The 22667-nt window shown below is 39.4% G+C and overlaps 1 protein-coding gene across 1 annotated transcript in view; it reads left to right on the top strand.

Moving 5' to 3' along the window:
* Window positions 1–14486, top strand: part of SCP2 (sterol carrier protein 2) — a 140111-nt gene extending 125625 nt beyond the window's left edge. The window contains exons 15-16 of the mRNA XM_039237793.1: window positions 10159–10238; window positions 13634–14486. Coding sequence (XP_039093724.1) covers window positions 10159–10238; window positions 13634–13729 — 176 coding nt within the window. The 3' untranslated portion in view covers window positions 13730–14486. The remainder of the gene's footprint in view (window positions 1–10158; window positions 10239–13633) is intronic.
* Window positions 14487–22667: the final 8181 nt, after the last annotated feature.

Here is a 22667-nt window from a genome sequence, read left to right as displayed (position 1 = left end):
CCTCTTATCCACTGCCTGTTCCTTCTGGGCCTCTCTTCCTGTTTTCTCATCTCCAAATTTCTAAACGTTGGAGTGCTCCAAGGCTCAGTTCTGTCTCCATTCACCTCCCGGGGATCTCCTCTAGTCTCATGCTTTTAAAACCATCCCTACACTGATGACTCCCAGATATCTTCAGCAGGGACTCAGCCACTGAACTCCAAGGTGTATATCCAACTTCTTAATTGACAAGTTTACTTGGATACTTGGTAGGTATCCCGAAGCTAACATGTATAAAACTGAACTCCTGACACCTGAATGGTTCAGTTAGTTAAGCATGTGACTTCACCTCAGGTCATGATCTCATAGTTTGTGGGTTCAAGCCCTGCGTCAGACTCTGTGCTGACAGCTCAGAGCCTGGAGCCTGCTTCAGATTCTGTGTCTCCCTCTCATGCTCTGTCTCTCTCTCTCTCAAAAATAAACATTTTAAAGAATTTTAAAAAAAAGCTGAACTCCTGATTTCCTCCCACTCCCCTTTAATTATGTATTCCTCTCACCATCAACCCCATTTCCATAAATTTCTTCTCTGTCCTACCAGTTCTTCGGTTCAAAAACCTTGAAGTCATCATTGGCTCCTCTTTTTCTCACACTCCACTGTCATCCATCAGCAAATTCTTGGTCTAAGCCTCCATCATTGTTTTGCCTGGTCTCCCTATTTCTAACTTTACTCCTCCTGCAGGGTCTTCTCCACATACCAGCTGGAGTGATCATTGTATTTATTATTTTTATTTTTATTACTATTTTAAATATTTATTTTGGGGAGTGAGACAGAGAGAACATGAGCAGGGAAGGGACAGAGAGAGAGAAGGGGAGAGAAAAATCCCAAGTAGGCCCTATGCTATCAGCTGTCTGGTAGCTGATAGCACAGAGACTGACTCAGGGCTCAATCTCATGAACCATGAGATCCTGACCTGAGCCGAAATGAAGAGTTGGATGCTTGAATGACTAAGCCACCCAAGCACCCTGGAGTGATCCTTTTAAAACTTAAGTTAGATCATGTCCTTCGTCTGCTCAAAACCATCCAAAGGCTTTCAGCTCACTCAGTAAAAGCCAGAGTTCTTACACTGGCACCACATGATCTGGCCTTCATTTTCTCTATTTTATACACTCTCTCTCACTTTGCTCTAGTCACACAGGAGGGATACTCTTTGCCATTGTTGACATGTGGGTTTCCCAGTTCAGGGGCTTTCCACTGTGTTCCCTCTGCCTGGATACATCTTCCCTTAGATATTCTCGTGGCTTGTTCCCTCATTTCCTTTGGATCCTTGCCCAGATGTCACCTTCTCAGTGAGCCCTTCCCTAACCATGCTTCATACCTGTTACCATTTCCTATTGCCCTTACCTGTCTTATTTTTCTTTATAATGCTTACTGCCATCTGATATGCCATATACTATTTTACTTATTTGCTTATTGTCCATCTCTCCCACTTGATTTGTAAGCTGCATGAAGACAGAGGTTTTTGACTATTAGGTTCACCGCTGCATCCTCATTGCCTGCAATAGCATATGACACATGGTTGATCTTTGATAAAGTAAATACAGTGAAACCTTGGATTGTGAGTAACTTGGTCTGTGAGTGTTTTGTAAGACAAGCAAACACTTCTAATAAATTTTAACTTGATTAAGCAATGTCTTGCAATACAAACAGTATGTGACACCAAATATCACATCACAACTGAGCCAGTGGTTCTTGAAATTCACTTTGATATACCAGTGCCTTCGATTAAAAGCATGTTTCCGGAATGAATTATATTCACAACCAAGGTTTTACTGTAATTTACGAATGAACAGCAGAATGAATGATTCATAGTATGTATTCAGGTTACATTATTGTATGTTACATGTCTCTTGTTGGAAAGAGCCTGGCATATTTAAGAAATCTGATAGATGAGAACCACCTTTTTGGAGAGCTTCAAATACCATGCTATGAACTTTGAAAGTGATTTGATATATAATCAATCCAATTAAAACTCTTTAAGTAAGAAAGTGAAAGTTAGGGCTGTGCTTTAGAGGATGAAGCTGGTGCATTAGATGTGATAAATTCCACAGGGAGAAATCAGAGGTAGAGAGAGCAATTGGGAGGATGGATGTTGCCACCATCTGAGCAAAAAGGAGAGCCTGAGTGTTGGCAGTGAGAAAAAAAGATGTTACATTGTAGTTGCCAGGGATACTTGGGGTGAAGTTGGTGGGACCTGGAAGCTGCATAGGAGAAGGAAGTCTATCAAAGATGGGAGAGTTTCACTACTAATACATTATTGAGGAAGGTCCTGGAGGAGTAGATGACATCAGGGGCACAGGAGGAAGGAAAGTTAGCTTTAGCAAGCCACAAGGAGGGGATGGACACTTCTTTCTCTGAGAGAATAAATATTCAGGGGGCATTTTGAGGTAGAAAAGAGGTTGGCAGAGCTCTTGGAATAGAATTTGGATCTTGTAGACAGGAGAAAATGTTAAGAGTAGTGCTGTTGAATAAGGAATCAATAGAGACTCACAATGGCAGAACTGAGGCACTAGTAAGAGCATCTTGTGCGGGCAGCATGTTGGTGTTGTGGAAAGTTTCTGAATTATATAGAGTCCCTTTTTTACCTCAAAATGAGTAGGCAGAAAAATAACTATATGTTTGGATTCTATGAGCTGCCACTCTGATGTGGTATAGGAAGAAAAAGTAAATGCTTCATCTAGATTTAAGCTTTTAGAAATAAAAAGGACTTTTGGAAAATAGCTATTTCAGGATTATATTTTTATCTGCCCAGGCAGGTGATAAGGTAATATTAAAAACATTTCTCCTCTATTTTGTTATCATTGTTTGTCATGAAAGATAATATGCTTATGGAAAACTATTGCATAATTTCAAAAAACCTTACTAGCTGCATACTCTGGTGGTGAGCTCTCCCCATCTTAGGTCCCCCTCCCAGACCTGAAGGGATTTTACCTGGGGCAAGGTAGTTTCTGCGGAAACTGACACTTGTTGGCAGCTAGGAGTGGCGTTGAAATATGGACCTACCCAGTAAAAGCCACCACTGGAAATTGCCAGCTCCTATTACATCAGCCAACAAGTGCCCATTTGTTAGAGATCAGCTATGTTAAAGCATTAATAACCTGTCCTAGTTTGAACTAGCATCTTAAAAGAGAATTGCAATTTTTTTTTTTTGGCATGTACAATGTTGAGAGTTTTACTTACTGTTGACAAAATAAGATTTCCTTAAATGTATTTCATTTGCTTATATTCTAAGAGTTTGGTTGGTAGTGATTATACAGATGACTGTACTGAGGACTTTTAGATTTTATGCATTTTCCGTAATCTTTTCTTCCTGCCTATATGCCTTTGTCTATGAATTCTGCCACTCCCTTCTCTCCTTTGAAACAACTCACATAGCATATCTCTAGGAAGCCAACTCAAATTAATCTAACCTGACACATTATCTTTCATTCCTTTATTCTGCTCTCTCAGCATCTACTTGAGTCCTCAACCCTGCCCCTTTGTGGGGCATATGATATAGAAGACCTCAGAGTCTTGCATCCCCAAGGCATAGTAGAAAGAGCACAGCCTTTGGAGACACCCAAACTGGGTTCAAATCACAGCTCTGTCACTTACTGGACGTGTACCTTCTCTGAGCCCAGTTGTCTCATCTAGAAAATGATGAGAATAATTTCTATCCATAGAGCTGTTGTGGGGATTAAAGTCCACCAATCTCGATTTGCTAGCTTTTTTTCTCCCTGTTTTTTGATCATATGAATCTGCATGGGAACTGGATTTTCTAGACTTTAAATCCCTTCATTTTCAAAGGTCAAACTTTTTTTTCCAGTAATAAGAAAATTTTGTCAGAAGCAAAGATGGAATAGCAATTGAATCTCAATCTTTTTAGGGGCTATCCCTGAGTTCTAACACATATAATAAAACCTTTTAACTTTCAATCTTGTTTTAACTATTTAATAATATGGACATGCTGTACTTTAATAATTTACTACTATCTTAGTCCATTTGGGCTGCTGTAACAAAATACCACAGAGTGAGTAGCTTATAAACGATGGAGATTTATTTCTCAGTCTAGAGCCTGGAAGTCCAAGGTCAACATGTCAGCCTTGGTCCAGGCCCTCTTGCTGGTTTATGGGTGGTAATTTCTTGCTGTGGGTTCACATGGTAGAAGGGGCTGGGGCCCTTTTTGGAGTATCTTTAAAAAAAACTTTTTTTAAGTATTTTATTTTGAGAGAGATTGAGAGCACATGCATGAGCAGGGGAAAGGCTGGGGGAGGGGGGGAGGGGAAGAATCCCAAGCAGGCTCTGCAGTGTCAGCCCCTGGAGACTTTTATAAGGCATTAATCCCATTCATTAGGGTCCACCTCCTGACCTGCGCACCTGCTAATACCATCACATAGGTCATTAGAATTTTTGCATGGGAGTTTTGCAAGAATTCAGAGCATACATCCTCTAATCTCTTAAAGCACAGATTATCTTATTAGCTATTGGGCCATGATTTGATCATCTTTTGAACTCTACATAATCTACTTATTATTCAGCAAGTATTTATTGATTACCCTTTATATGTCAAGCACTCTTCAAGGACCTGGGGATATAGCAGTGAACAAAACTGACATGGGCTCTATCCCTGTGAAGTTTTTATTGTAGTGGATAAATACTGACAGAAAACACGTATACAAATAAGTAAGGTAGTTTCAGATAAGTGCAATAAAGAAAAATAAAACAATATTAAGCTAGAAAGTGACTTTTGGTTTCAGGGAGAGACCAACTTTGAGGAAGAGCCAGCTATTAGAGGATTATTGTTATATTAATTGTCTAAAAGACAGTGCTAACAAATATTTTTCTGAGTGAATTTTTCTTTTGCATTTGAAAATTATTATTTGTCCAAGGAAGACATGGCTGATTTAGCAATGAGATATTAGATTCTTTGTTGTACAGTCTTTTTATTCATTGTACTTTGATACTAAAATTAATATTTTTTAAACCTCCTATTATAAGTCATATGCACTTAGTATAAACAAAAATTAGAAGAGTCAGAGAAACAAAATGGAAAAGTTACTCTTCCTGGAATCCCACCATCTATGTCAGGGTTTGACAAATGATGTGGGCCAAATCCAGCCCACTACCTGTTTTTTTGTTTGTTTTGTGTAAAATTTGTATTGAAGTCTTGTAATAAAAGGCATAAATCTGAAGTGTCTAGCTTGATAAATGTTTACTGATGAATATATATCTCCCCGATCAAGCTGCAGAATGTTGCCAGCATTCTAGAAGTCTCTCTCATGCTCCCTGTGATCACTGTCCTCTCCTACAAGAAACCACTATTCCAAATTCTATCACCGTAGACTGATTGTATTTATTTTGGAAATGTATTTACATGGACTCATATAATATTTGTTTTTTCGGTCTGGCTTCTTTTGCTCAGCATCATAAGATTCTTTAATTTGTTGTATGTAGCAGTAGTTAGTTTGTATTGTGTGAATGCTCCAGAATGTATTCATTCATTCTATGGTTGATGTATCTTTTCAGTGTTTCCATTCTAGGGCCTTATGAATAAAGCTGTTATGAACATTTTCATATGGGTCTTTTAGTGGATATATGTACTCATTTTCACTTGGCATATAACCAGAACTAGGTCATAAAGTACAATATAGCCAGTTTTGGGGCGCCTGGGTGGCTCAGTCGGTTAAGCCTCCAACTTCGGCTCAGGTCATGGTCTCATGGTTTGTGGGTTTGAGCCCTGTGTCAGGCTCTGTGCTGACTGCCAGCTCAGAGCCTGGAGCCTGTTTCAGATTCTGTGTCTCCCTCTCTCTCTGACCTTCCCCTGCTCACACTGTCTCTCTCTCTCTCTCTCTCTCTCTCTCAGAAATAAATAAAACATTAAAAAAAATAATAGCCAGTTTTGTGTGTGTGTGTGTGTGTGTGGTTATGCTATTTTACATTACCTTCCACATTACATGAGAGTTTCATTTGCTCCACGTTTTTGACAGTACTGGTTACTGTCAGGGTTTTGTTTGTTTTGTTTTCGTTGGTCATTTTTTTTCAGTTGGGGTCATTGAGCTATAATTTAATAAAATCCATCCTTTTGAGGTATAATTCTATCATTTTAGGCAAATGCATATATTTGTGTAACTATCACCAAAAGTCAAATGATAGAACGTTTCCATCACCCCAAAAAGTGTTCTCATATCCCTTTGTAGTCAATCCCCTTCTCCCACCCTCAGGCCCTGGCAACCACTACTCTGATCTCTGGCCCTGTAGCTTTACGTTTTCCAGAATGTCATAAATGGAATCATACAGTATGTAGCTTTTTGTTCTGTTTCAAGGTTTTATTTGTTTGTTTGTAGAGAGAGAGCGGGAGTGGGGGACAAGGGCAGAACACAGAGTCCGATGCAGGGCTTGATCCCATGACCCTAGAATCATGACCTGAGCTAAAATCAAGAATTGGATGTTCAACCAACTGAGCCACCAGGCACCCTTTCAGATCTCATTTTTAAGTAATCTCTACACCCAAAGTGGGGCTTGAACTTACAACTTTGCGATCAGGAGTCACACACGCTACTGACTGAGCCAGCCAGGTGCTCCAGTATATAGTTTTTTGAGCCTGCTTCTTTCACCAAGATTCATTCATGTTTTTGCATGTTTTGCATGTAACATCAGTAGTTTGTTCCCTTTTTTTTTTCTCCCCAAAGGTCAAATAATTACTGTTTTATATTGGAACAGTACATTTCATATTAACCAATAGATCAAAATGCAGTTTAACTTAAACAGAAAATAATGGCATCTCTGAGATACCTTATTTCTAAATCAGACAAATAAACAAATTCTGTTCTCTTCCGTCCCCCAATGCAAGCCCACAAGCTTTGCCCAAAGCCTTGCGTTTTCCATGCCATATGGCATCCAGCATCTTGGACTTGTGAGGTGCTTGAATGTAGCAATGAAAACACTTGAGGGTCCTATCAAATGGCATTCAAAAGGGACCTCAAAGTGCAGATAAATCTTTTCAAACTGAGCTGCTCTTTGAACACTATCACTGTGCTTAAATTCAGGCTTTAAAAATGCAAAAGGTAGGGGCTCCTGGGTGGCTCAGTTTGTTAAGCGTTGGACTCTTGATCTCAGCTCAGGTCTTGATTTCAACTCAGGTCTTAATCTGGGGAGGGTTGTAAGTTCAAGCCCTGCATTAGGCTCTGCACTGAGCACAAAGCCTACTTTAAAAAAAAAAAAATGCAGAAGGCATGTAAGTTGTATTCCAGTGCAGATCTTTAGCTGGTCATTGGAAAACATTCCAACAATAAAAAAATCTTTTGTGTCACTTGCCTCTCCCCACACCCAAAGCTGGAAATGAAGGATAAAACAGAACGAAACAAAATCAGAGAATTACAGATGACTTTGGAATCATTTAGGAATCCACTACTTCTGATTTAAAAATTATATAAAAAATTTAATGTTTATTTTTGAGAGAGAGAGAGAGAGAGAGGCAGACAGAGCATGAGCAGGGGAGGGGCAGAGAGAAGGAGACTGGGAATCTGAAGCAGGTTCCAGGCTCTGAGACTTTGGCGCAGAGCCTGACATGGGGTTCAAACCCATGAACTACAAGACCTCAGCCCAAGTCGGATGCTTAACCCACTGAGCCACCCAGGCGCCCCTTGATTAAAATTTTTAAAAATATATTAGGGAATCATTAAAATGAGAAAACACAGAAGTAATCTTGCTTTGTCTGCTCTTCATGTATAGAATGAGCTTCCGTGTAGAGAGCCTTTGAACTTCCGAATTGTACGGAAGGTGGTGTGAAAGGTAGAGGCGCTGGAGGCATTGCAAGGCTTTGGGAGAGAGGGGTTGTTTCTTTTTGTTGTTGAGAAGTTTATCCATTCACTAGTTGATGCACATTTGGTTTTTCCCCCAGTTTTGGCCATTGGAATAAAGCCGCTATGCACATTCACATAGAGTTTTTGTGTGAACATATGTTTTCATTTCTTTTGGGTAAACATCTAAAAGTGGGATTGTAAGTCATATGGCAATGTATGTTTAGTCTTCTGAGAAACTTCCAGACTGTTTTTTTAAAGTGGATATACCATTTTACTGTCCCTCCAGCACTGTATTGACCTTTTAATTGCTCCTCATTGTAATCAGCATTGGGTATTGTCATTTTTTTTTCCTTTTTGGCCATTCATTCTTATAAGTATGTAGTAGTATCTCACCCGTCCTTTTAATTCACATTTCCCTGATGGGTAATGAAGTTGAATATAGTTTCATATGCTATTTTGGCCATTTAGAGATCTTTTGTACAGTGTCTGTTTATTATTTGCCTATTTTGGTATTGGATTATCTAAACTTTTCTGATTGAATGATAGGAATTTTTTATATATTCTGGATACAAGTTTTGTGTCAGATCTGTGAATTGCAAATATCTTCTCCCGTTCTGTCTGCTACCTGTTTTGGAAATAGTTTTATTGGCACACAGCCACACTCTTTTGTTTATGTATTATCAATGGTAGCTTTGTGCTACAGAGGCAGAGTTGCAGAGTTGCGATAGAGACCTACTGGCTTTAGGCAGAGTCTAAAATACTTAGTGTCTGATCTTTTACAGAAAAAGTTTGATAACCCCTGATATAGATAACTATACTCAATTTTTTATTACTGTATCTCAAATTACCACAAACTTAGTGGCTTAAAACAACACACACGTTTATTACATCATTGTTTCCATGGGTGAGTTGGCTGAGGACAGCTTAATTGGGTCCTCTGCATAGGGTCTTACAGGCTGCAGTAAAGGTGTTGGCTAGGGCTGGGTTCTCTTCTGGAGGCTTGACTGCAGAAGGGTCTGTGTCCAAGTTTACTCAGGTTGCTGGCAGAATTCATTTCCGTGCAGCTATGGAGAATGAGAACTTTAGTTTTTTACTGGCCTTGGGCCAGAGTCTGCCCTCAGCTCCTAAAGCCTAGCACCCTGCCACATGGCTCTTTGCTTATATACTTCATAGCACAGCAGCTAGCTTATTTGAGGCCTGTAGGAGAGAGTAAGTCTGCTAGCAAGACAATCTTACATAACATAACCGAACCGCAGAAATGATATCCCATCTCCCTTGCCACATTCTATTGGGTAGAAGCAAGTCACAGGTCCTGCCTGCACTCAAAGGCATACAAAGGCATGAACACCAAGAGGGGTCACCTTACAGTCTGGGTGCAGACTATTATAATATAGCTATTATATAACTATATTTTATTTAATATAGTTAATAACTATATTATTATATAATATATATTATATAACTATTATTAATATATTTGTGTCTATGTTTATGGATTTTTTCCTATACATGTGTGATTGAATGTCCTTTGTTTTTGTTTTTTTTAAGTTTATGTATGTACTTTGAGAGAGAGTGAGCAGGGAGGGGCAGAGAGAGGGAGAGAGAGAATTCCAAGCAGGCTCTGTGCTGTCAGTGCAGATCCCAACTTGGGGCTTGAACCCAGGAACTGTGAGATCATGACCTGAGGCAAGACCAAGGGTTGGACCCCTAGCTGACTGAGTCACCCAAGCACCCTGAATATCTGTTTTGAAGCAAAAACCAGACCATGCTCATAATTTTATAACTGGCTTGTATAACAGTATCATGAACAATATAACATGAGCATTTTTTCAGGTCAATAAATGTAGATCCACATCATCTAATGACTGCATTGTATCTCATTATATGAATATGATCATCAAGTCCCTCTTGTAAAATTTTTAAAAAAGTTTTTAAAAACATTTATTTATTTTTGAGAGACAGAGAGACAGAGCATGAGCAGGAGAGGGCACAGAGAGAGCAAGACACAGAATCCGAAGCAGGCTTCAGGCTCCGAGCTGTCAGCCCAGATCCCGACATGGGGCTTGAACTCACAATTCGCGAGATCATGACCTGAGCTGAAGTGGGCCGCTTAACTGACTGAGCCACCAAGGCGCCCCACCCTCTTGCAAGATATTGAGGTTGCTAGTAATTTATGCCACCTTTTACCAGGCTGCCATATTAGAGAACATGAGTATGTTTTTCCCCACACTCCTCCAGTACTGGATGTGATCTATTGCTGTCAGTGGGTTTTGACTAAAATGTACACATGAAACTGAATACTCTCCCTTTTTCTCCTTTCTTTTCCTACATAATCTGTTTTAGATAAGAAGGCTGACTGCACAATTACAATGGCTGACTCTGACTTACTGGCGTTAATGACTGGTAAAATGAATCCTCAGTCCGTAAGTATGATGCAGCTTATTTCTTCCTGGTAGATGGGTCTTTTAGCCCATTCCATTTCATCTCCCACCTCAGCCTCATACCATAGAGTGCAAAGTGGTCAAACCCACAAAACTCAGTGTTCCCTGAAATGTTCACTTAACAAATGACAAACATTTGTGCAGCAGGCTGTGTGCCAGGCACTGTCTTGTGTGCTGGAAATACCCAGATGAATAAGAAAGAGTTCTCATGCATAGGGCATCCACAATTTGGTAGGAGACAGGCCTGCAAAAGAGTTAAGTATATTCAAGTATCCATGGTGCCATGCCTATAGCTTGTGGACAGGGGAATGTGGTGGGTGGAGCAGCCATGTCTTCCTGGACCAGCACAGAAAGTCTCACAGCAGAGGAAGCAACACTTGAGCTGAATCTTAAGAGGGACCAGAAGTCAACCGTGCACAGATGGAGAGTAGGAGCAATCCAGGGGGAAGGAGCAATGTGAATAAAGGCATGGCCTTGTACATTTCGCACCTTTCTTTGCCCTGTACTCTCTTAATCTGAACTACCTTTCCTGACAAACTCCTTCCCTTTCCAAATTAGCCCAGATGTTATTCCCTGAGACCTCCATACAAGTTGTTGGGGAACTATGGCCAGTCCCTCTTCCCGGCCATCTACTAGAAGCAAGCTTAGCACTTGTCACATTATATGAGTCATGATGTGCCTATTTCTTCTCTGTTAGATTGTGAGCGACTCAAAGGAAAAAACCACCTCTTATTCAACTTCATGTCTCCAGAACTTAGTACAATGCCTGACATTTTTAGATTTTCACTAAACAATTGCTGGATTAAACTGTTTTTGTCTAAAATGTATTTATGCCTTGTATAGATTTTCCTGGTTCACAATTGGCAAGGGTCTTCTCATACTCACTAAAGAGACTTGAAACACTAAGCTTTCATTAGCCAGAGGTAACAAAAAGAAACTGATGCTTCTTTCCATTGTATATGTATTTTGTTGTTGTTGCCTCAGCCTGCTTTGTTTTAGGTCTTATTCCTGCACCCCCCTGGTAATTCAAAAGATTGGATAAAGCAACTAAATCTGACTCACACTAGTATTCCTTTTTAAAATGCTTTCTCTAAGCAACTAAGCCTATTTCAGTTGATGCTTTGCAAGTGAGACTTGCATCTGTGATGATGTTTCAGCTGATTACACACCATTGGCACTGACATCTCCACCCACAGAACCCACTCCAGAAATCTGGACAAAACAGAGGCCACCAATATAGGAGCTGGCTGTCTTCATCTTTCCCTCCCGCTGTTCCTCGTTCCACTGTGCACTCACTCCATGCACTTCCTTGGCAGGGTGGTCAGACTTCACACATCAGCTGCCTCCATTCTCAGTTTATCTGTTTACCATCCATTTGGGGGAGCAAAGTATCATTCAGCTTTTTTCTTTTTTTTTCAACACCTGTTAGCATCCAAAGGAATTAAAGATAAAAATGGCAGATATTTCTATTAATATGCTAATGGCCTTCCCTTATGCTTAGAGAATTTGACTTTAAACCATTAAATGCATTGGAAATAATAATTTCAGTGTTTGGCTACAGTTGAAACAAAGCAGTGTGCTCCAGTACACATGAAGAATACCTAGGGGCCAGATTAAAGTGATCCTTATGTCTGGACTCCCTAAATGGTGAAAATTCATGTTTTCTCTATAATACTTAGTAAATAAAAAGTCATTTTCTCTTTTAATTTAAAAAAAGAAAGATGGTGACTTTCTCTGTTAGATATTACTGGTCCATGTTTTTTAAGGACATATGTTAAATATATTGTGTTCTGAGACACCTGACCTTTAAAGTCATCAGACAGAAGGCTGTGTGCCATATAGAAAGGAAATATTTAGTTTGTCCAGACAGAGTAGGGGGGAAAAAAAAGGAATTAGTCACCCTTACCAGAAGGTGTAGAAAAAGCACAGCTCTGTACATTCTCAAGGATAAGGCAGAAGAGCTCCTAACTTCTTAATGTACTTGCTTAGAAAGCTAAGACTACCAGAAACTTTTTTCATCTAGCCCTTCCTTATTTTAATAATTGAGTTAAAAGAGATCATAGCAGGAAAATCATGCTGTGTTCCCAATTTTGCTATTATTTCTTTTAAGTTTTCCTGGGATTTTAATACATGATAAATTTAGCAAACATCAAGTGATCTAATCTGAGGCAGTTATTAAATGGAACAAATTGTGACTCTGGGTCAGCACTTCGGTTGGTTTGATTCTTCTTCTTGAGCCAAAGACTAACACCAGCACCTCCGTCTCAACAGGCTGCCTGGCCACCCTCTGTAGGGATAAATCCTTTATCATATAAACCAAAAAAGGAAAAAAAATTGGTGACATTTCATCCACATTGTATTGAACCTCACAATATCTAAGCGTGTTATGCTTATGCTTTTTCTCACAGCAGACTACTGAAAAATTTTAATTCATATTCTTTTTTTTTTTTTGGTAAGGTTTTAGTTTTAAGTAATCTCTGTACTCAGTGTGTAGGGCTCGAACTCATAACCCAGAGATCAGGAGTCACAGGCTATACCAACTGAGCCAGCAGGTGCCCTCAGTTCATACTTTTTTTTTTTTTTTTTAATGTTTTATTTATTTCTGAGAGAGCGTGAGCAGGGGAGGGTCAGAGAGAGAGGGAGATACAGAATCTGAAATAGGCTCCAGGCTCTGAGCTAGCTGTCAGCACAGAGCCCGATGCGGGGCTTGAACCCACGAACCACGAGATCATGACCTGAGCCGAAGCCGGGCATTTAACCAACTGAGCCACCCAGGCACCCCCTCAGTTCATATTCTTGATCCATGTGTAATATTTTTAAACAAAATCCATCTAGTATGAATCCACTTTGCTTACTATTTGGAAAAGGTATCATCTGTGAGGAAGGCAGATAAATGTAGACTCAATTTCTAAGACAAGACATTTGGGAAAGATCTGCCATATGACTGCTCTTTGCAGAGCATGCCTCTTACAAAGCCTTCCTTTTGAGGAATCTGGTTCTTTTTTTTTTTTAAGTTCATTATTATTTATTTTGAGAAAGAGATAGAGAGCGAGTGGGAGAGGGGCAGAGAGAGAGGGAGACAGAATCCCAAGCAGGCTTTACCCTGTCAGTGTGGAGCCTGACACAGGGCTCAAACCTGTGAACCACAAGATCATGACCTGAGCCAAAATCAAGAGTTGGAGGCTTAACCGACTGAGCCACCAGGTACCCTGAGGAATCTAGTTCTAAAGCTATTCTAGAAAGCCATGTTTCATATTTTGAAGAAAGCTTAAGAAACCTGGATAAATAAATGATCTCAGGGCTGGATCGTGTAGAAATATCAGCAATCTCAAAACAAAAAACACCAAGTAATAAGTTTTCTTTCTTTTCACTTACAGGCATTCTTTCAAGGCAGATTGAAAATCACTGGCAACATGGGGCTGGCTCTGAAGTTACAAAATCTTCAGCTTCAGCCAGGCAAAGCTAAGCTGTGAAGAACTCCCTTTGCCTATCTTTAAAAATTAAGATGAGATATATAAATATATATCCATATATTTCATTGTCAGAACTTAGATGGAAACCACACATTAGCAGATAATGGGAGATTTGATTTTAAATGGGTGTGACCAATCCTGTTTTTCCTGAACTCTGGCTGAATAGAGCCTGGTGGTAGACTACTGCTTGCTGAATTGCATACAACTGTGCATTACAAAGTTAATATGGTAATTATGGTTTGGGGTAAAATTGAGTTTCAGAATAAAATTAGGAACAGCAAGATCTAAAAACTATGTAAACAAAAGCTCTCATTTTACTTATAAAGTGTATTTAAAGAGCATTCTGCTGAAGACTGACTTTAAGTTTTCCTTGGGAGAACTAGGGAAGAAACCGAATACCAGTAGCTGGCCAATAATTAGTGTTGTGCACTTAATGTTAACCTGAACCTATTTTCCATTAATTGTTTTTAAAATCTGTACTGGGATGTTTTAAAAAACTTAAATTTTGTTTTCATGCTATCAAGATGGTATTTTCTTCCCAAATCAAAATAAATCTGATCAGAGTTAGGGGAAAAAATCTATAGGTGAACACAGGCCTATTTTTAAAATAAAAATATTTTTAGGATGAGTTTCCTTCTTGAAAAATCAGTGTATTAATCATAAAACGCTGTTGTTAGAAATAATTGAACAAATAAAGTTTGCCTTGATATGCACAGTTTTCAAAGTATAATCTCCTATTAAATTTGTAAAGCTCTCAGTCCTTTGTTATAATTTTCCTTTTTCATATAAGTTTAGTTTAACTAATTAGCACATTTAATTTATCTTCCTAGTTTTTCTAATACTAATGTTATTTCTTATAACTCAGTAAGATATGGGGTAAAATAATGCTTTTGGAAGACGTTTAATAGAAAATTAAAATAGCTCTTCCTGATCTCCTTTGTTTTTATTGTGTATGTTCTTTTTGTTCAGGGGAAGTCTTCTCATTGACAGACAGTAAAAGAAACATTGGGGAATTGAGAATCTGTGTTATCTAGGTGTTCTCTGCTGGTTACTTTGATGTGATCACCAGGTCTTGATAGAGGAAGCAGTGTGTTGTAGTGGAAAGAGCACTGACTAGGAGCCAGGAGTCTTGTTTCTCCTAGGCAAATAAATAGCAGCCTGCTGGGCCTGTTCAAAAGACCCACTACTTAGGTGGTCTAAAAGACTTCAAGAAAAAGTTTCAATAGCATGTCTAATTTATCTGTAGTTTGGATTTGCTTTACCATTCTGCCTCACTTGTCCCAGATAGCAAAAGGTACCTGAAATAGGCTTTAGGATGAACCTTTAAAAAAAAAACAAAAAACAAATAACACCAAACAAAAGAAAACTAGCTCTTGGGGTAGAAATAGATTCATATATAAGCAATTTACATATATAATAGATAATGATGAAATACTATTAGTAGCAGTTTAATTTCTAGGGAAGGGAGGAGAGCATCGTGGTTTGGAGGAAAGGTTAACAGGTCTGGGTTCAAACTGCTGCTGTTACTGGTTTTGCTGCTTGAGCAGGTTGAGTCTCAGATGCCTGATCTATAAAGTGAAGATATTAATATTGACCTCCTAGGATTATTGAGAATCTAGAGAGAGAACATATGTAAAACACCTAAATTAGTGTTAGGTACCTCAGTCACAGTAAATGTGAGTTCACTTACTGTTCCCACAACCACTGCCTCCTCTTGCCTCTGTGATAGGTGATACGAAGTGTCAGTTGTTTTCTTATGTCCCACTTTTGGAATCTTTTTTCATTTGTTCATTCATTTAACATTTATTGAGGGCCTACCAAACATACGGTAATATATCGAAGGTACAATGCTAGGCACTAGAGGTGATGGTGAGCTCTTCCCTTCATGGTGCTTACAGTCTAGAGGGAGAGACAGTTTACCAAAGAGATGGATAACTATTATAGACGGTGATGTGCCATGCAGGAAGTGGTCAGGGTGCTGTGATGAAGAATCGTAGTAGGGGACCTTCTTTGAGACAGTAGTTACAGGAGACATCTCTGAGCGGATGATATTTAAACTGAGATATAAAGGTGCGAAGAACAGTGCACGGAAGGAGGTCAATGTGAGTGGAATACAATGAGCTGGAAGGACAGGTCCAAGATGAGTTTGGACAGGTAGGTACATAGTAACCAACTGTATTGGAATTTGTTCATTATGGTAAGGCACTTGGATCTGTTGAAGATGTAGCTTTCCATCCATTTATTTCTCACTCATGCTACATATCCATTTTGCCATTATACCCTAAGTCTAGGACCCAGGCTAATGCAGCATCTATTATCTGGAACATTGTGATTGTCAAGGCAGAGGAAGAGAAAAAGGTGAAATACACTTTGGCCCTTAAAGTTTCCACCCCAGAGTGATATCACTTTTTCTCTCATTTATTTGTCCAAAGAAAGTCACATGCCCCACCTAATTTCATAATCTTACCAGGTACCTGAAGGAGAGAATGAAGTTAGAATATTTATGAAAGAACTGATGACCATTACAGAACAGTTGTAAACAGGGGAATGAAAGGCCTTAAACAGTCACTGTAGTTGCTGTGTGGAGAATGTACCTCTTTACTGGGGAGAGAGGGCCGAAGAGTGGATATCCAGGTGCAAGAAGACCATGTCCTGGATTAGGGTGTTGGTGGCTGATGTGGATATGGAAAAGTAGGCAGAGGGAGAGCTGACAGAATTTGATGACTGGAGGTAGGGGCAAGAATGACTTCCAGGTGAATGGTGGGTCATGACTGGTATGACAAGGAGATAAGTGGATTTTAGGGAGAGTCACAGAAATAATCAGCTCTACTCTTGAACTTGCTAACTTTGAGATGCCTGAGAGATTTGCAAGTAGAGATAATCAGAGAGGCAGTTGGATTTTTAAGACTGGAGCTTAGAGGTGAGGTCAGCTTAGAGATACACATTTGGAGGTCATGGGCATCTGGGTGGTATTTAAAGCTATAGGAATGGCTGATATCACCTAGAGAGGAAGGGAAAGGATGGAGTAAGCCTTGAGGAGCTTCAGGTTTAGAGTTCAGGTGGAGGAGGAGGATCTATCTGGCAAAGGGGATGAAGAAGAGGGGCTAGAGGTTAAGAGAAGCTTCTCTAGAAGAGAGTATATATGGTCATCTGTATGCTTTGCTCTGTAAGGTCAAGTAAGATGATGTTTGAAAGTGTTTCGGATTAAATTTGGCAACATGGAAGTCACTGGTGATCACTTACAAAATCAGTTTCAGTGGAGTAGTAGGGATAAAAGCTGGATTGGAATTGGTTTCATAAAGAGCTATGAAATATAACCGAAAAGTTCCATTTGGTAGTGATATGCTCAGTTTCCAAGTGATTAATACAGAGCAAGCACATTAGCTAATACTTTTAGTTCTAAGTTAGGTCATCTTGCATAGCACACATTTTGCAACAACATCTTGCTATTCTCTGTGCCCACCCTCACCATTTTCTCTCTGCCTCCACCCCAATCCACTAGGCAAATTTCTTTTCATGCCTTAGCTTTCAGGAAGCTGTTTGCCCCAAGTAGAGGTAATCATTCCTTTGTAGTAATTTGTTTCTATTTCCCCTGAACAGAGACTGCATCTCATACATCCATTTTGATCCTGCAGCACAAAGTCTTGGCTTGCTGTCATTAAGTAAATGAATGAGATAAGTTGAATAACAATTTGAAAACAATTCATAGGGAGTTTCTGAGTATAGGAACCTTGTCACAGAAATGCATTCTCTCTTACAGTGACCTTCTGTTGCCCTGATGGTGAAAGAGAACATTAAAAATTCTCCCTTAGCCTGACTTAACCTGCACTTTTTTGAAAATATTTGCAGCTTCTTAGAATAGTGTTTCAATTTAAGATTGAAGCAGCTCAAGTAATAAGAAATGTCAGTTTGTGGTTTTATTATATGTTTTTAAAAACAAATTGGCTTAGTGGGTTCTTTGTGCATTAAAATCATTAACCCTGTTGCTGTACTTATCCAGATGAATTCAGATTTTCAGATTCCTACAAGCCTTGTTGAATATGTAGAGGAACAATAATGGAGAGCACAATTAGGAAGCTGAATGTGGAGGTAGGGGTGGTGTGGAGGAGTCACTGAAGTGAGATCAGAAGAACTTGGATCAGGTCCTGTCGGCCTCTGGGAAGGTAAGTTAGGGCAAGGCACTTAAACCTTACCAGTCTTTAGTTTCTTCCTCTGCAAAAGGGGGACACCGCTAATCTTTTTTAATAGTCTCATTGGACTGTAAGCATCTTGAGGGTAGAAACTCTCAGTTATTCATCTCTGTGTCTCTTGTATTAATACAGTGTTTACCGGAGTAAGCATCAATAAAGTTTCTCAGGTATTTCAAAAAAATTTTTAACATTTATTTATCATTGAAACACCGAGAGAGGCAGAGCATGATCATGGGAGGGGGAGAGAGGGGGAGACACAGAATCTGAAGCAGGCTCCAGCTCCAGCTGCTGTGCTGACAGCTCAAAGCCTGATGCAAGGCTCGAACTCACAACCGAGATCATGACCTGAGCTGAAGTAGGACACTCAACCGACTGAGCCAACCAGGTGCCCCTAAAGTTTCTCAAGTATTAGGCAATGATCATTAAAGTTATTTTTAAGTTGTAAAATCCTTTTGAAAGTTTTAATCACATAAAAATATAAACCCCCTTCTGTTTCCCCAAATATGTCACCTTAGAAAAAAGAACTAATGAAATTAAATCATATAATTAAAGCTTTATCTTCTGAAATTTTAGCAATTTCAGAAAATAATACTTGAGAGCAGCCTGGTATAGGAAACTTTGGGCCCATCAGATGTGGGTTTGGTCCTAGCTCTGACTTTTAAACAGCTTTGGGAACTTGAGCTAACAATAAGTAAGGACTCTGAGCTTGCTTCTCCCTTTGTAAAAGGGAATATTAATGTCTACCTTGTCAAGCCACATAGTAGGTACTATAAAATGTCAAACCACATAGTAGGTACTCAATAGATGGTGCCTAACATTATTTGAGACATTTTTTAACAGGAAGGAATTCATTTTTTTGGAACATTTTGTGACAATTTTCTGAGTTCAGATAATATGCTAGCCTCAGGATTGGGGACAATTTCCTTATTTTTATGGACTATCCACATCCTTACATTTTCTTCTTCAAGAAATCACTAAAATGTAATAATCTCTATAACTTAGGGAATAGATATGGAATTATTTAGTTTGACTTTCAGAAGGTCTGCATTTTCAGCCAAAGATTACATTTTGAGCTACCCCATGGCATAGTTGCTTTCTGAACACAAAGAATTTGCTGGGTGTTGTTGACCAGAAAAAAGTGGTAATCAGCCAGATTGTAAATTACTGGGTAAATTACTCTGTGGGACTGGTTTTGTTTAGAGACAACACTGATGTGAATTAGTGGGTGGGGGTATAGTACTAAACAGCTAATAAGAGCCCTGAAAGAATTATGTGCTATCAGGAACCACAGCCACGTCTGGCCAAATTTTAAGAGTTTTTCTCAATAGAGAGTTACAAAATCTACTGGAAAGGTCCAGTATTAATATCTATCTGGAGACTGCTGCAAACAAACAGCTCTTTAGTTCTTGGTAAGAATAGAGAATGTTGGGCCAGATTTCTGGCTCTTAAAAATGTGGCGTCTGATTCTATTTGGCAGGATGTTTAATCTGGTATGGAAGTTTAGCCAGACTTCGTGGAGAAATACTTTTTTAATGTATCGTATCCATATTTATTGCAAAACGTGATGTCCACTTAATCTTTTCTATTAAAACTAATTTAAATACTATGTAAATATTCACAGTGCTGTTTTCAGCAGCATGTAGTGTCTGACCTTTAAGTTACTGAATTTGTAGCCATAAACTTTTATGTAAAATTGGGGGAAATTCATTGTACTCTGCTGTTTATTTAAATTGCAGGCAGAGAAGCAGTCGGTGCTACAGTTTTCTAATCCAGTACCAAACCGTGGCATATTTCCTTTTTCTTTATAAATTACTGTGTAATTCACCTTTTAGAATACAGCACTTCTATAGTGTGCAGAACACTCTGTTCAACATTAGACCCCTCATTTGAACAGAAACATATGGGAAAGAAGTTCAGACGTGAAGATCAATAGTATCAGGGAAAGACTGACCTAGGCAGGCAGAACGAGCCTGCAGCTTGGCAAAGTGATACCCAAGGGCAGGGTGTGATGACAATTCACAGATATTTGAGAGATGGAAAGACCAACGAGAGAAAGGGATTATTTTGTTTAGTAATTAGAACTAATGGGTAGAACTATAAAAGGGGGGGGGGGATGGGCATGGAGGAGGGCACTTGTGGGGATGAGCACTGGGTGTTATGTGGAAACTAATTTGACAATAAACTANACTGGGTGTTATGTGGAAACTAATTTGACAATAAACTATTTGTAAAAAAAAATAAAATAAATAGTAAAAAAAAAAAAAAAAGAACTATAAAAGGGGAATTTCAGACTAAGAACCAGTTGAACTTCTTGGCAATAAAATGGGCTAAAAGCTCCAACACAGAGGCGTTCCTAAACCAGGTAGCAAAACAGGGCATCTGTGAAAGGTGTACTTTAACAGTGGCTACAAGAGCATCTGAATGGGAGAAAATATTTCATTGGCAGCCACTCTTTTGAGGATTTCTCCTTTTGCCGTTTATCAACATCTTTTCTATGTGTCAGAAAGAAGACTTGATTTTTTTTTTTATGTTTACTTGTTTATAACTTGACTTGTTCTGTGACTTACTCGATATCTTTGGAAGAAACAGAAATGAGTATTCAAAGCTTTTCAGTTTTCATAGCATGAAAGCTGCCTGAGAGGTTTTGTTCATTTTTTTTTTAATTTTTAATATTTATTTATTTTTGAGACAGAGACAGAGCATGAGCTGGGAAGGGCAGAGAAAGAGGGAGACACAGAATCCGAAACAGGCTTCAGGCTCTGAGCTGTCAGCAGAGAGCCCGACACGGGGCTCGAACCCACGGACCGCGAGATCATGACCTGAGCCGAAGTCAGATGCCCAACCAACTGAGCCACCCAAGCACCCCCAAACCTGAGAGGTTTTGTTGTTGTTGTTGTTTTAGTCTTTTCTTAAGTCCACTTTCACTTAGCTTAAGACTGTAGAGCCTTAGAGCCACAGAATGGCAGCTGCCGTGGAGGAGACAACACTCACTGAAGTTCGACCTGAGTGTGAATTCTGCCTAGAGTACTCATTGGCTGGTCACCTGAACAAGTTACTTATCCTCCCTGAGCATCGGTTTCTTAAAATAAAGGGGCAATCATACCGTCATGCTTGTTGCAGATTCAGTGAAGTGATATCTGGGAAAATGCTGTACAAGTTTTAAGTTATTAATGTTTGTATTAGTTTTCTATTGCTGCTGTAACAAATTCCCATAAATGTAGTAGCTTTCCTCCACTGGAATACACTATCTCACAGTTCTGTGACTTGGGAAGTCTGGGTGGGTGTGGCTGGCTTCCCTGGGCCAGGTCTCACGAGGTGGAGGTCAAGGTGCTGGCTGCCCTGAGCTCTTATCTGGAAGCTCTGGGGGAGAATCTGCTTCCCTGCTCACTCAGGATGTTGGCAGAATTCAGTTCCATGCCGCTGTGGAACTGAAGTCCCCATATCCTTGCTGGCAGCCTAGGGTTCTCGACTTTTAGAGGCTGCCTGCGTTTCCTTTATCTGTAAAGCTAGTTGAGTCTTCATGTTTCACATCTCTCTGATCTCCCTTTCTGCTGCTGTATCTCTCCTACCTCCAGCCAGTGAGTGTTCTATGTTTTCAAAAGCTTGTGTGATTAGGTTAGGCCCACTGGATAATCCAAGATAATCTCCATATTTCAAAGTCCATAACCTTAATTACATTTGCAAAGTCCCTTTTGCTTCCTACTGTAACATTCACAGGCTCTAGGAGTTGTATGGGTATCTTTGGGGTTAATTCTGCCTACTACAGTAATGGTATTTGGGGCTGGAAAGGGACCTTACAGAAGATGAGATGAGGTTCTTGCCCTGGACGGTTTACAATCCAATGGGGGAAAGAGATGAAAAGCATACAGGGGAAAAAAAAAAAAAAAGGTCCAATAATAAAAAGGGTTTGTATGGGATGTTCCAGGAGCCCAGAAGGCCTTTCCTGTACCTGACTTGGCCTATAGTTCTTCCATCATACCATGCTTGTTCTTTGATGCTTTGTCTTTTATCAAAATCCTTCAGATGAAAGGATTATGTGTCCATATACGCAAAATAACACCATGTGATTTGATTTCTAAATGTCCAGAGAATCAAGCTGCTGCCATAGCTCTGTATCTGTGGCTCTGCTACTTCCTAAGGAAAGGTCTTGAATCCTTAGCTCACAGAGGAATTTTCTTTCTTCTCTGATGATGAAGTATGACAACACCTTATCTCCTCTTATCTTGTTCCTTATCTCCCCTTTTTCCTCATCAAGCCCCCACGAGAGCCCTCTTGTCTTTCACTCCTAGATCTCTCCTAGTCACACGTATGTCTTTACTCCCCTCTTTTGAGTTTTCTTGTTTCTTATTGTTTTGAATTAGAATCCACTTACCCTGGATAATGCAGAGATTTCTGTTTAATTCTTGCCACCTATAATTTCTATTTTAATAATGTTTCATAGACTTTTGGTGACAATTTTGTAACAATAACAGCTGCCATTTATTGAGCACTTACCATGTGCCGGGTGCTGTGCAGAATTCTGTACTTCCGTTTTTTCATTTGCTTCTATTTTCTCATTTAATTTAGACAATCTGTGAGGGTGTAGGTACTATTTTTATTTCCATTTGAACTCAGCTGGGATTTGGATCCAAATCTAAGTCCAAAGCTTGTACTTGACACCATGCACTAGAGTAACATTAAACAGAAGCAGAAAATGAGGCATGAAGGAGCCAAAGCAGCACAAGTGGATTCGGAATCCTCAACTCTTT

Source organism: Hyaena hyaena, unplaced genomic scaffold (assembly GCF_003009895.1).
Source record: "Hyaena hyaena isolate Hyena2069 unplaced genomic scaffold, ASM300989v1 scaffold_5, whole genome shotgun sequence".
Classification (NCBI taxonomy): Eukaryota; Metazoa; Chordata; class Mammalia; order Carnivora; family Hyaenidae; genus Hyaena; species Hyaena hyaena.
This window is presented reverse-complemented; position numbering and strand designations above follow the sequence as displayed.